Here is a 12,094-nt window from a genome sequence, read left to right on the forward strand (position 1 = left end):
CAGCACCAAAGATTTACTTACACCGAGCAAGAGGCGCCCATGAAAGGTCGGAGTCTCGCTACAAAGTAATAATGGCTGCAGTTCAAACCATTGACGTCGCACCAAGACCGAGCTCATGCAGCACCGTATCACCAACACGGAGAGTCATGATGCAGCTCGACTCGATGCGAAACCACCTGCTCGGCGTGGACGTCATCTTCTCCATCGTCGACATCAGCCGCTCGGTTGGCACCTTCGGCATGAACCTGCACTCGGGTCTCGAGTCGGCCGACGGCTGGTTCCTCGGCGTCGTCATCCTCGCCGCCGGCCTCTTCCTCGTCATGACCATCACCGGCATCTACTTCAAAAGCAAAGACGTCCTAGGTCTGATCAGTCCCTACGCCAAGTCCCAGAGGTGAACGAAAAAGCTGGAATGTGAAATTGGTACGTTACGCTGATGAGCTGTGCTCGTCACCTGAATACTCGAAAGCATTGTCAGCCTCGTCCTGAACACGATCAACTCACCAAGATGGGGAGGTGTCGAGCTGGAGGTGCCTCTCGCCGTTGGCTGGAAACGCAGCGCTCGTCTGCCCAGCGACGTTCTCGATTGGACTCGAGAGGTCGGAGCTGCGGCTGTGGGCGATATGAAATGTTGGCGCTGGGTGCGACGCCTGCAGCTGGAGTGGAGGCAGTCGGAGCATCGGCTCTGCGTGTGGTGCCAGCAGTGTTGGCGTTGCCTGCCGCCCTCTGTTTGGTGCTGGTCCTGACGTTGACGCGGAGGTAGCAAACGGAGAAGTTGACTCTGGAGTGTCCGTTCTGGGGGCGCTGGCGTTGGATGCGGTCGTCATTTCACGGGCCGTGGACACCTGACGCACGGCCGCGTTTGTTGCAGCAGCATCCTTGAAAACTTAGGCAGGTGTTGTATCGTCAGGTCCATTCCTTATGTGGTTGAGGTCGTAATGCTCGCGAAGAGAGATCGGCGGGTAAATGTGTCCGATCCAGCCACGTACGAGCGGTGCGGACTTGTGGTTGAAGTAGCAAGTAGGCGCAGCCCTGCCCTTGGTCGAGGTCACGTCAAGCAGAGCTGCGTCAATTTGGCATGAACGTCAGCCTCTGCCATGTCCAAGTAGCTTCTAGCCACGTTGACGCCCATGAACGGCAACATCATGCCGTCGCCCGACCGCTCATTCGCTGGGCCCTGTTGCGCGATGGACGGCGAGATTGCGTCGCCGGTCCGGCCCAAGCGCAGCACGAAGAATAGGCCGGCGTACACCCCCTTCCTGAAATGCGTAGCGGTGCCGCAAATGAAAAAGTAGAGCCCACAAAATCATCGGGCAGCGGGCCGTACACGAGTCTGCGGTAGCGCAGACCTGCCCAAGAGACGTACGGCAGGTCCGTCTGGCCCACATCTGCACGAATCTTCGTACCTCCTCCACGGCCCATAGCTTGAGGACAGAGGCGCGCAGGGTTGCGTTGAACAGGGCGCGCGAGATCCGCAGGTAAACCGCGCCAGTCACCGCCCCATTGGGCTCATCAAATCGGTTCACGCGCGCAGGGGCCGCCTCAAGCTGCCTGGTCTTGGCCGCGTTGCAAGGAGACACGACCACGTACTCTCCGCCGAAGTAGTTGCGCACCAAGTCGTCTAGAGTCCTTGCTCGGTCGCTCAGACAGCGCTGCCCACCACCCACGCAATCCACGCTACACCACGGAAGTAGAAAGGAGCAATAAGCACTTGCTCATACATTCGTAGCCTGCCCTGGTCGATATCACGACGACACACCAAAATAACCCAATTTTGGACACGCGAGTGCGCAGTAAGTTCCTGGGGCCGACGCTGGTGGCGGTGAGTACTGCGCTGACGTGTACTCTGAGGGTCGGAGCCCCAAGTACCCACCTGCGAGCGCAGTGCATTAGGGCGCATGTCCATCCTTGGCGGTGAGCACCAACGCATCCAACACGGAGAACAGATAAACGAAACCAATTTCTAGATTGAAGCTAAGCAATATACGTTGAAGTCGTTGCTCGTTCTAGTTCATGTAAGGCATGTGCCTCACTCAGGTTTTTGGAGATTCCAACCCGGCGGTAACACAGCAACGGTAAAGCCTCGCATGTCTTACCGGGACCGCTGGTTGAAGTGGTTCGCATATGAGCGAAAGTCTTGTCAGCGCTGAACCGTTTTGCTGTTTGTGCGTGACCAACGGGTGCGCATCTGCATGCATCCACTCACTTCCGTTTCGCATGCATAGTATTTGCTTTGCCTGTCTTCAAAGCGACTCGGACAGCACAGCCAGTCCCTCCCTCCACCAACGTAGAGCCACTTCTCAATTTACACGCCCACCACATCCACCACCATCAAAAACAACGACGGCCAAGATGAAGCTCTCGATTTCTACCATTGTAATCGCGTTTGCTGGCCTCGCTGCAGCAGACCCCACGATCGACGTGCAGAATGATGCAACATACACCATCCCTGATTCTCGAGAACCAGTGTGCTTCGGGAGCGGGGGTGCTCCTACCGGTAGTGCTTGTCCACTCAAGGGAGACATTGCCTCCGCAAACTGCAACTGGTACTATTCGTCGTACAACGGCACGGAGTGTGTGGCCCCAACTGACGCGAAATGTACGTGGGTGACCGATACCTGGGCGTGTGCCTTTCCCAAAGTTATGGCGGAGCAACATTCTACCTCCACAACAGAACGATTGTTGCGAAAGAAATCTGCTTCAACGGTGAAGCCACAGACGCCGTGCAAGTCACTCGCGCCGACAACACAACCTCCTACGACGCTGCCTCCAACTACGCCAACGCCAACAACCGAGATAATACCCCCGCCGCTCAACCCGTGCTTAGGCACTACGGTGCCAAATGCGTTCACCGACGTCACCTATTGGTTCTTTATCTACGCTCGGACCCAATTCTATTCTTTCCAAGCCTGCTGCGACTATTGCTACCGATACCCAGGATGCAGAGGGTTCTCCTACTTCGCTTCCAACACAAATTGTATACTGGCAGCCGACATCGACACCAACAACACAAGGCCATTCGAGGGTGTCTCCTCGGGGTACCTCAACCTTTAGGAGAACACCTAGAAGTCCGAAATTTGAGCCGTAGGAGGAGGCATGGTTTCGCCGCTGAATAAAAACTTCCTAGCGTTTGAGCATTTCCGCTTTCCTTTTTTCTGTCAGAATGTTGTTCATGTACACTATGAGGAATGGGCAACAAGTTGAAGTGAACTAAATAGTCCAACCTCATTGGTCGCTCTTTCGACCAATCGTAACGAGTGCACGTTTGTGTGCGTCCACACAAGCGCACGATTAGTCGATCCTCCAATATCCTCAAAGTCAGCACTTCCTACCTCCTTCCCCATGTGGCGTCGCGGTCTCCTCTCCAGCGTCGCCTCTGCGCGGCTTCTCTCGCGTCATGCTCCTCTGCAGCCCTCACGTACCATCGCCAGCTCTACGCCTCTGCAATACGGGAAGGCGCGTGCCATCGAGCTAAAATACCACGACGGGACGTGCACGCTGGCGGTGCCATTGCCGCTCAACGGCTTCGACGAGGAGCGCGTCTTCAGTATCCCACCGGGTACCCATTGCTGCTTGTTTTTAGTCTCGTGCAACGTGTAGTACTTTTCTTTAATGTCTTGTTTGGGTTTGCTTTTAGAAACCACGGTGGCCGACATTATTGCGCAGATTGAAGCGGAGGACAAGTCCGTGCAGAGTGTAGCCATCCGCTCCGCCAGAGGGGAAGAATTCCAACCGGAAGACACGCTGCAGAAAGTCTTGACGGACGACTTTGAGCTGCTGCTGAACGACCAGGTGCTGCCTGTGAGGGCCCCAGTGTTCACCGGCAGCGCGTACCAGAGCCTGGCCGATGACGGAGACCTGGACGTGAGATCCGTGGCACAGAAGGCTGCCATCATTATGCTACGCAGCGATCTGGAGAGACTCGGCAAGTGGAAGATCAGCCACCCAGAGTTCATGCACATGTGCCAGGAGAGGGGCATCCCCAAGAAGCAGGCGCCCGAAGTGCTGCAGGCGCTCCATCAGTCCGGAGTGGTCTTCTACTTTGGCAAGTCGGACGACGAAGACCTGACCCACTCGGTTTTCTTGCAGCCACGCAGTATTTTGGACTCGTACTTGGAGTCCATCGGACTCTCGCCCTTGTCGTCGCAGCTCTTTGAACAGCAGCGGGAGGCACTGCTGGCCAAGATTCAGGCGCTCGAACCGGAGCATGTCGCGCTCGTCAACTTGCGTCGGGAATTGGAAGCGACTGCGACCCGGCAGGCAAGCGTTATCGCGTACGGTTTGTCCACGACGCTTGTGGGTGCTTTTGGTCTCTACTTCTGGCTGTCGTTCATTCACTTTTCGTGGGACATCATGGAGCCGGTGACGTACTTCACGGGCTTCGGCGTCTCCATCATCGGCTACGCGTGGTGGAGCCTCACCAATCGGGAGTACGAGTATGAGAACATCTATCACTACGTGTACACGCGTCGCCTTCAGAAGCAGATGGCCAAGTCCAAGTTCGACCAGGAGCGGTACGACGCTCTTACGGAGGAGCTGCGCCTTTCACGGGAGCAATTGGCTCAGATGGAGCTCGTGCTCAGCAAGTCGACGCCGCTGCAGGCCAATTACTTGCATCTGTTGGACTCGAAGCATGAACTCAAGCCACCAGTGCTTGCAGCGCCACATGCGCCCACTACATCCGAGGACCTGCCTGCCTCCTTATAGACGACACTTTCGAGTGCCTCGAGCACAGGGACGAAAGTGAGTTTGTTGTTTTAAGCGTCTGTCGCTAGCATGATCGAAGTGCAATATGACAGACACCTGCATTGTAATACGAGTGAGTGTGCAGAATGAAAGCACCATACAACATGCTAGCCTTGGCGATTGCTGTGCGTCTTTATCGCGCCTCGAGCTGCCTTCATTTTGGATTTTGCTCAGCCAAGCAGCGACCACGTCGAGCGCCATGACTAAGTGTAGCTCGATGTTATCCTCTTGTAGAGTTGCGAAACAAACTAAATCCAAAGACTGAGCATATGTACTACCATTATGCCTCGTCAAGTAGTGCAGGAACTCCACCGTCTCACCAGTCAACGTTTCCTTCACCTACACCAATCGGTTGTACGTCTCGTTGCGCGAGAACCGGGACACCAAATTGCTCACCAGCGTACCAAAAGCGACGAGCACCGCGAAAAGTGCGAAGAGAGATAACCCCACGCTCTCATCCTGGACGCCTGTGCTTTCTTCCTCCTCCAAACCCTGTTCCTCCGTCGTGCGCAGCGACACAAATTCCACCGGCATCTCCTCGTCCGCGTGCTTAACAATCTCCGCCGTCTCGGGCGGCAGTTCTTCCGACTGTAACGGTAAACTGCTCAGCACGACATCCGCCGTCGTGTTGATCGGGTGCGAGGTGGCAGCTCCCTTCGCAAACGGCACAATTCCCCAAAGCGATCCTCCATACAGCGGCGTCGTCTGGGAGAAAACCAGCTCTTCATCCGAAATATCGGGTCGCACCCAGTGGCAGTCCGACTCAATTCCAAGATTGTTCACTCCTCGAACAATCTTGAAAAATCCCTTCATGCCCCAGTACGTCCCCCACGAGTTCCGTACATTCCAATACTTCGTCCCGTCCGCTTCTTCTCCCCACCCGACGATTTCCACATCATGGTCAATATCCAAAAATCCCGTTTTATCATGGAAAATCCCTGCCGAGTAGTTGAAAGTGAACTCATCGCTGCAGGCGACTCCGCACGTAATGGGTCCATTCTGCAGCTCCTTCATCATCGCATGTTCTCCAGCCACTCGGCCATATTCCTTCGCGCGATAACGCACGACCGTCTTCACTGGGAAACAATGGGGACCTTGGGGGTGGTCCGGCGTCGTAATACAACTAAACAAAAGTCACAACACAAACCATTATCAGAAACCCCATTTCTCTAACCCTAAAAAATAAGATCTTCCTGTACTTCATGCAGTATCCCTCTGGGGGGCATGTCCCGTTGGTCTCGGTGTATTTTCGGTAGTCCGTGGCGCTGTAGGGCACGCAGGTCTCGTCCGGCAGTCCGTAGTGGTGCATGAACTCAAAAACGTCGGAGGGCTCGCCGCCCCCGCAGCCGTCGGACAGCCCGTGCGCTGGGCCGCAGTTGAGGAAAGTCTGGCGACCCAGCTGCACGTCCGGGCCCACGTAGCCCTGCGCCTTGTGCAGCATCTTGATGCGGTCCTGGGCCGCCGACAGCGCCCCGTGCGCGAAGCAGGAGCCGCAGTAATGCGGAATGTGCTGGTTCCACGACGGGGTGCACATGCCCCTGTCGCACCAGTCCAGCTGCGGTGGGAACGAGAGGAGCTCCAACGATTCCGCATTAGTGAGGGGCGGGAGCTGGTGCACTTTCGGATGCAGGTGCTCGCGGTTCTTCCACGTGCGGGCGCAGAGTGGGGCAGAGGAGGCGGAAGCAATCAGAGCGAGAGGGAGCAGAGCTAGAGGGGACACCCGCATCGCTGCAAACGAGTGCGCGCTTGGAAGCGGAATGCGGAATGAAGTGCCACTTGGCGGGCGGAACGTCGTGCAGATCCCTTGGTCTCAGGATGAGGCAACATGACGTCGTCTCAGCCAATCGCTGCGCAGCAAAGGGGTGCGCTGAGGATGAGCACCACGGGTGACGTCGGTAGGCGTCGACTGGCGAGCTTCCACTTCAACACGCCGCATATTGTAGCTGCTGCATTCATGCTAACTGTTGCAACGTGTACTTCCTGGTAGTGATACAGTGTTCATGGGGTATAATGTCAGTTTATGGTCCTAGGGTCAGCAGAAGTCTCCTTTAGCTGTCGGGTTGCCCTTGGGATCAATTGGGCTGCGAGGGCTGTCCCCGCTCGTTGTTGAAAACAATCGCGTCCTGCCTTCACTCATGCTGGGCTGTGCTCGACTAACGTGAACTCTCCGGGTTAGCATTGGGTTGTCTCCCGTCCAGTAGAGGCTTTGGATGCGAACGCCCACCATCTATCCGAATTCGCATGTATAGCTTTCTCCAAGTCGGCCACCAGTTCAGCCTCGAAAACAAACAACAGTACACATGTCGGAAGGATGTCGTCCAGAATTGCTGCCGTCGTCAACCAGCCCGACAAGTTCCAGCAAAAATAGCTGCCTAAGAAATGAGGCCGAGGGTTCCTAAGGCTAGGCCGTTGCATGGTGGTGGAGGCAAGTACGCTTTTGGCTCATTTTTGGCATTCGTATTTGCTAGCAGCAGCGTATGCCATGGCAGATTGCCTCGAGTGTGTGCTCGGCGGAATCGACTGCGACTGCGACTATTGCGACTTTTGTGACTGCGAGGTCTGCGCCGACTGGTTCGATACGCTCGCCGACTGTGATGCAGGCGATTGCGTCGACTTCTGTACGTGCAGCGGCACGGCTTGCGACTTGTTGGTTAATCCAGACAGCGCGCCGACTGGAGAGTACGCGTCCATGGCAGCTCGAGAGACCACTGGATTGGGGTCGATTTTAGTGTCACCGGTTGCAGTGAACTTCGCACCGACAGCAGGCCTCGTCCAGGACGGAACTAGCGGGTAAGTGCCTGTCACTATTCACCAACCTGAAGCGCTACCGAGATACAGAACAGGAGGGAGTGGATGCCATGAACATAGAGCTGAGTTGAAACGCAGGGCATTCCTCTGCTATGAAGACACCGTCTTACGTCTTACCTCGTCAATCCCAGTTGTCTATTCACATACATGCATAATAATAACCTGTCTTCGAAGTTGTTGTCTTTCGGAGCCGAACTACTGTCCATCCAGTCCACACACAAGCGCTGTCTTCGGGACGCCTGCAAAAGCATAGTTAAATACTAAATAGAATTCTGGCTAACGAAGGGTTTGTATGACATTGTAGACGAACACTGGTTTCCAGCCAGCAGATCCTTCGGTGAGGACATGTATTAATAGTCCATCTATTTGCATGGAAGAGATGGCTGCAGGACATATGCGGCGGTGTCAAAGCAGCTACAGGATATCCAGGCCAGCTGTGCTACTTCGCCAAAGAATTCAGAGTGCAACATACGATCCGTTGGCGGTGCCGCCCTCAGAATTCAAGAGTCTTGAATTGAAGCAAAACTCAAGCGGAAGAGCTTACTGTGAAACCATGGACGAATGCTGCGAAGCGTGCTGCACGGCGATCTGCGCTGGATGCTGCATCACTCTCATCGAAGCGGTCTGCCACCCGATCGGCGACTGCTGCGCGACATGTTACTGCGGCGAGCGCGGGCTCTCGTGCTGCTTAAGGGGCGAGCCGACAGACTCCCGCGGGCCGTACGGACGCGCCGACTCGCCGACGGTTGAGGTCGTCCCAGTGCCAGTCAATATGCAGCCGATGAAACCATTGACGCCTCCATTAGCCCCGATCTCCGAGGCTGTGGAGCGAGTGTAGCGGCAGAGATGCTAACTAATGTACAGACGGAAGATGCTCATGTACTAGTTCCGAGACTGTCGTTAATTCTACGTGGTAGGCCTGAACAATAGCGCCGTAACGCCATCGAAGTTGTCGCACTCGTGGAGGTTCTTGCCTTCACAGCCTTGCAAGCAAGAACTGCTGCTCGGTATTCCGCGTACCAGCTACGCAGGTACAGTGTCCAACAGTCCATACTCACCGATGGAATTCGAAATCTCCTGATGCAAGCACAATTCCCCCGCACACCCAAGCGTCAGCGAGCTAAAACTCCTCAAAAAGTAGTCGCGGCAAAAACGTACCAGGAGCGTCGGCCACCGTCCAACCTCCAGCTTCGAGAAGATTAAGTCCTCTGCAAACACCTCGTATAGTCAGGAAAACGATCCAGATTCTGGACCATTTTAGAGGTCCTGGGTTCCAGATCCCCTTTCAAACGCACCGTTAAAGTAGATTTCAAACGCTCCTGAGGCCGTCAAACTGCTCGCAGCCGTCCCCATGAACACTACAATGAAAAACGCCGCGATGCGGTTGTTCAGCGCCCAACGCAACATTGTCGTATCCAATCCTAGCGCCGGCAAGAGCTGTCAACCGCAAAAAGCACTATTAGCCTCTGCAAACTCCTCTCCAGCACCTCCAGCCACTCACATATTCGCCAAACACCAGCAGAAGCATGGCCGTCGCCTGCGCGTAGCCCAAAAACTGCGCCAGCATCTGTCCGCAAAAGTTCCCCCCTCGTTTAGCGCCTCCATTCGTCAACACCCTGAAACAAGATTCCCACCGACCTTCTTGTAAGGGTCCACCTCGTAGTTGGCGCCGTAGATTCTGTCCACCAAGTGCGGGAAGGTGTCCTCCAGGTACGTCTTGATCTGGTTGAAGTTCTGTTGGTAGCCGCACGCCGTGCAGAACAAGACGCGCACGTAGTCGTCCGCGATGTTGCGCTGCAGGTTTTTCTCCTTGGCAGCCGCCGCCTGTTGCTCCTTCTCAGCAGCATCAAAGACCGACGTAGCGGGGGCTCGTTCCGCCGCCCCCAGCGCTGCTACACACAGCGACAGCAGCAGCACAAGTCGCAGCGCCTTCGACGTCATCTTGATCCAAGTCACACTATAGTTTACGACCGTTACAAAGCGTGTCGAAATGATTAGTCCAATATGACGTCTGTAACGTCAGTTAGAGTACCATTTGTGTACGTATTTTTCTGATTCACAAATGGCTCACTTTTGATTTTAACCGTGTGTTGACACGCCGTTTCGGTGTATCTTATGTGCGACTGCGAATGCGGCGACGAGGGCGTGTCCCCCACGCGGCGCGAGAGCGCGTACGACATGATGCGTGTGGAGGCGGCCGTGACGCTGGTGTTGAGCCAGGCGCAGCCGTTGGAGGCCGCGCGCGTGGAGGCGCACGAGGCGCACAACTTGGTGTTGGCAGAGGCTGTGCGCAGCGTCGTAAGTGCATTAACAATACGTTCTAGGGGGGGGGGGGGGGGGGGGGGGGCAATGATAGATGCTAAACAGCACCTAATAAATATATTGTGGTGTGGGGTAGGAGCCGCTGCCGCCGTTCCGGGCGAGTATCATGGACGGATACGCAGTGGTCGCGGCGGACGGAGTGGGCACGGTAAGGATGTTTTCTGTCTGTTTTGAGTTCTCTAGGGGGGCTCATGGGGTGTTTTCTGGGGCTGGTAGTTCCCGGTGGTGGAACGCATTGCGGCGGGGGACATGCCGGCGTGCGCGCTACAGTCTGGACAAGTGGCGTACATCACGACGGGGTCTCCTGTGCCGGAAGGGGCGGACGCGGTGGTGAAGATTGAAGACACGAGCAGCGTGGAAGGCAGTGAGAGCGTGGAGAGCGAAGTGGCCGTGAATATCCTCAAGTCGGTGAAGGCGGGGCAGAACATCCGCGCGATCGGATCGGATATTAGTCCTGGAGAAGTGCTGGTAGATGCCCATGAATTGGTGTCTGCGGCGGAGATTGGACTGCTGGCCACGGTGAGAGAAGCTGGTGTTGAGGTTGTGCCTTGTGGTATCTTACGGTACTGATGCTGGCTTGGCTGATACAGGCGGGGGTCACGGACGTGATAGCACACCGGAAGCCTGTAGTTGGGGTTCTCTCGACGGGTAGTGAACTTGTTGAGGCCTTTGAGGGGGAAAACGACACCCGGCAAGATTCGAGACAGCAACCGCCCGATGTTGTTGGGGCTGATCAGTGGGTGGGGTGCTAAAACACTCAACTTGGGTGTCTGCAGTGACAACAAGGGGGTGTTGAAGGAGACGATTTTGAAGGCGCTACAGAAGGTTGACGTTCTGATCACAAGCGGTGGTGTGAGCATGGGTGACCACGACCTCATCAAGCCTTTACTGGAGGAAATGGGCACAGTCCATTTTGGAAGGTTGTTGATGAAGCCCGGCAAACCCACCACCTTTGCCACGCTGGACATAGAGGGCAAGAAGAAGCTGGTGTTTGCTCTTCCGGGCAATCCTGTCAGCTCCTTCACAACGTGCCATCTGCTGGTTCATCCGGCGCTACGTCGCCTTCGAGGATTTCCACTCCCGAAGTGTCAGCATGTCAAGGTCTACGCGACGCTGACGCATCCGATCAAGCTGGATGCCGAGCGGCCCGAATTTCATCGCGCAAACTTGGCGTGGGACGGCAAGCAACACAAGTTCCTAGCCACCAGTACTGGCCGGCAAATCAGCTCTCGCTTGCTCAGGTAAAGTGCACCCATCTATTTACTTGTCTCGTTATGAGCTAACGTACTGCGATGCTGTCATATATCCCACAGCTGCCGCAATGCCAACGCTCTGCTTTCCCTGCCGACAGGGACCGAAATACGTGATGGCGATGCTGTTGCGGCGCTCGTACTGGACAGCTCCTTTGAAAACGCCACGGGTCTTGCTGCAACAGCGCCAACCCAGAGTGAGAATGCTGCGTCGGCGAGCCACCAGCACGAGAAGGAAAAAGCCAATGCCCCAAAGAAGGTTTTTCGTGCTGGACTTTTGACGGTGCGTGCCTGTAGTGCGTTGTTAACTGCTGCTGCTGGGAGACTAACATTCTCGTTGGATGGCTTTGTAGATCAGCGACCGTGTCTCTGCTGGCACGTCGACGGATATGAGTGGGCCTGCGATGGCAGACGTGCTCCATCAAGTCGACAAGGTCCAACTGGACGTGGTGGTCAGGAAAGTCGTGCCCGATGATGTGGGTCAGATCCAAGCTGTGGTGAAAGAGTGGGCAGACTTGGACGTCGTCGACCTCATCCTGACATCGGGCGGCACAGGATTCAGTCCCCGTGACGTTACCCCGGAAGCCATCAAGGCTGTGTTGGACAAGGAAATTCCAGGATTCCCCATTGCGATGCTCGAGAGCTCGCTAAAGATCACGGCCAAGGCTGTGCTATCCCGACCCGTGGCAGGTATTCGCAAGCATACGCTGATCGTGACTCTGCCTGGAAAACCGAAGGCGGTTGTGGAGAACTTTTCGGCAATTGCTGAGGTACTCTCGCACGCGCTGCACCTTGTCCGCGACGTGCCGCACGAGCACCACCGCGCTAATCCAGGCTCGCTTTACACGTAAGTGCAAACAGGAGGCGTAGCGATTTGTGCTGATTGGAACTGGTTCTAACATTGCGGCAACTTCATAAAGTTATTGCTAAATGTGGTTGGCACATAACACTTTGCTGCGGAGGCTTAC

At 55.7% G+C, this 12,094-nt stretch overlaps 6 protein-coding genes across 6 annotated transcripts; 3 read left to right on the forward strand and 3 right to left on the reverse strand.

Moving 5' to 3' along the window:
• Positions 1–146: 146 nt before the first annotated feature.
• On the forward strand, positions 147–398 carry KRP23_13849 (uncharacterized protein; the record flags this gene model as incomplete). The annotated part of the gene is made up of 1 exon (XM_067884613.1): positions 147–398. One exon carries the CDS (start codon positions 147–149, stop codon positions 396–398), a length of 252 nt encoding a protein of 83 aa, XP_067738005.1.
• Positions 399–1,048: 650 nt separating this feature from the next.
• On the reverse strand, positions 1,049–1,422 carry KRP23_13850 (uncharacterized protein; the record flags this gene model as incomplete). The annotated part of the gene is made up of 2 exons (XM_067884614.1): positions 1,049–1,259; positions 1,328–1,422. The coding sequence occupies 2 exons, from the start codon at positions 1,420–1,422 to the stop codon at positions 1,049–1,051; spliced, it is 306 nt and encodes a 101-aa protein (XP_067738006.1).
• Positions 1,423–3,342: 1,920 nt separating this feature from the next.
• Positions 3,343–4,707, forward strand: KRP23_13851 (Calcium uniporter protein, mitochondrial; the record flags this gene model as incomplete). Its single annotated transcript, XM_067884615.1, has 2 exons — positions 3,343–3,559; positions 3,638–4,707. The coding sequence occupies 2 exons, from the start codon at positions 3,343–3,345 to the stop codon at positions 4,705–4,707; spliced, it is 1,287 nt and encodes a 428-aa protein (XP_067738007.1).
• A 378-nt stretch (positions 4,708–5,085) lies between these two features.
• On the reverse strand, positions 5,086–6,472 carry KRP23_13852 (Cathepsin Z; the record flags this gene model as incomplete). The annotated part of the gene is made up of 2 exons (XM_067884616.1): positions 5,086–5,869; positions 5,946–6,472. 2 exons carry the CDS (start codon positions 6,470–6,472, stop codon positions 5,086–5,088), a joined length of 1,311 nt encoding a protein of 436 aa, XP_067738008.1.
• Positions 6,473–8,577: 2,105 nt separating this feature from the next.
• KRP23_13853 (putative esophageal gland cell secretory protein 6) lies at positions 8,578–9,495 on the reverse strand (the record flags this gene model as incomplete). The annotated part of the gene is made up of 5 exons (XM_067884617.1): positions 8,578–8,631; positions 8,713–8,762; positions 8,850–8,991; positions 9,056–9,121; positions 9,193–9,495. The coding sequence occupies 5 exons, from the start codon at positions 9,493–9,495 to the stop codon at positions 8,578–8,580; spliced, it is 615 nt and encodes a 204-aa protein (XP_067738009.1).
• A 174-nt stretch (positions 9,496–9,669) lies between these two features.
• KRP23_13854 (Molybdopterin biosynthesis protein CNX1) lies at positions 9,670–11,977 on the forward strand (the record flags this gene model as incomplete). Its single annotated transcript, XM_067884618.1, has 7 exons — positions 9,670–9,852; positions 9,953–10,024; positions 10,093–10,395; positions 10,467–10,616; positions 10,690–11,117; positions 11,190–11,409; positions 11,480–11,977. 7 exons carry the CDS (start codon positions 9,670–9,672, stop codon positions 11,975–11,977), a joined length of 1,854 nt encoding a protein of 617 aa, XP_067738010.1.
• Positions 11,978–12,094: the final 117 nt, after the last annotated feature.

Source organism: Phytophthora ramorum (assembly GCF_020800215.1).
Source record: "Phytophthora ramorum isolate Pr-102 chromosome Unknown Phyram_PR-102_s0019, whole genome shotgun sequence".
NCBI classification, from domain to species: Eukaryota; Oomycota; class Peronosporomycetes; order Peronosporales; family Peronosporaceae; genus Phytophthora; species Phytophthora ramorum.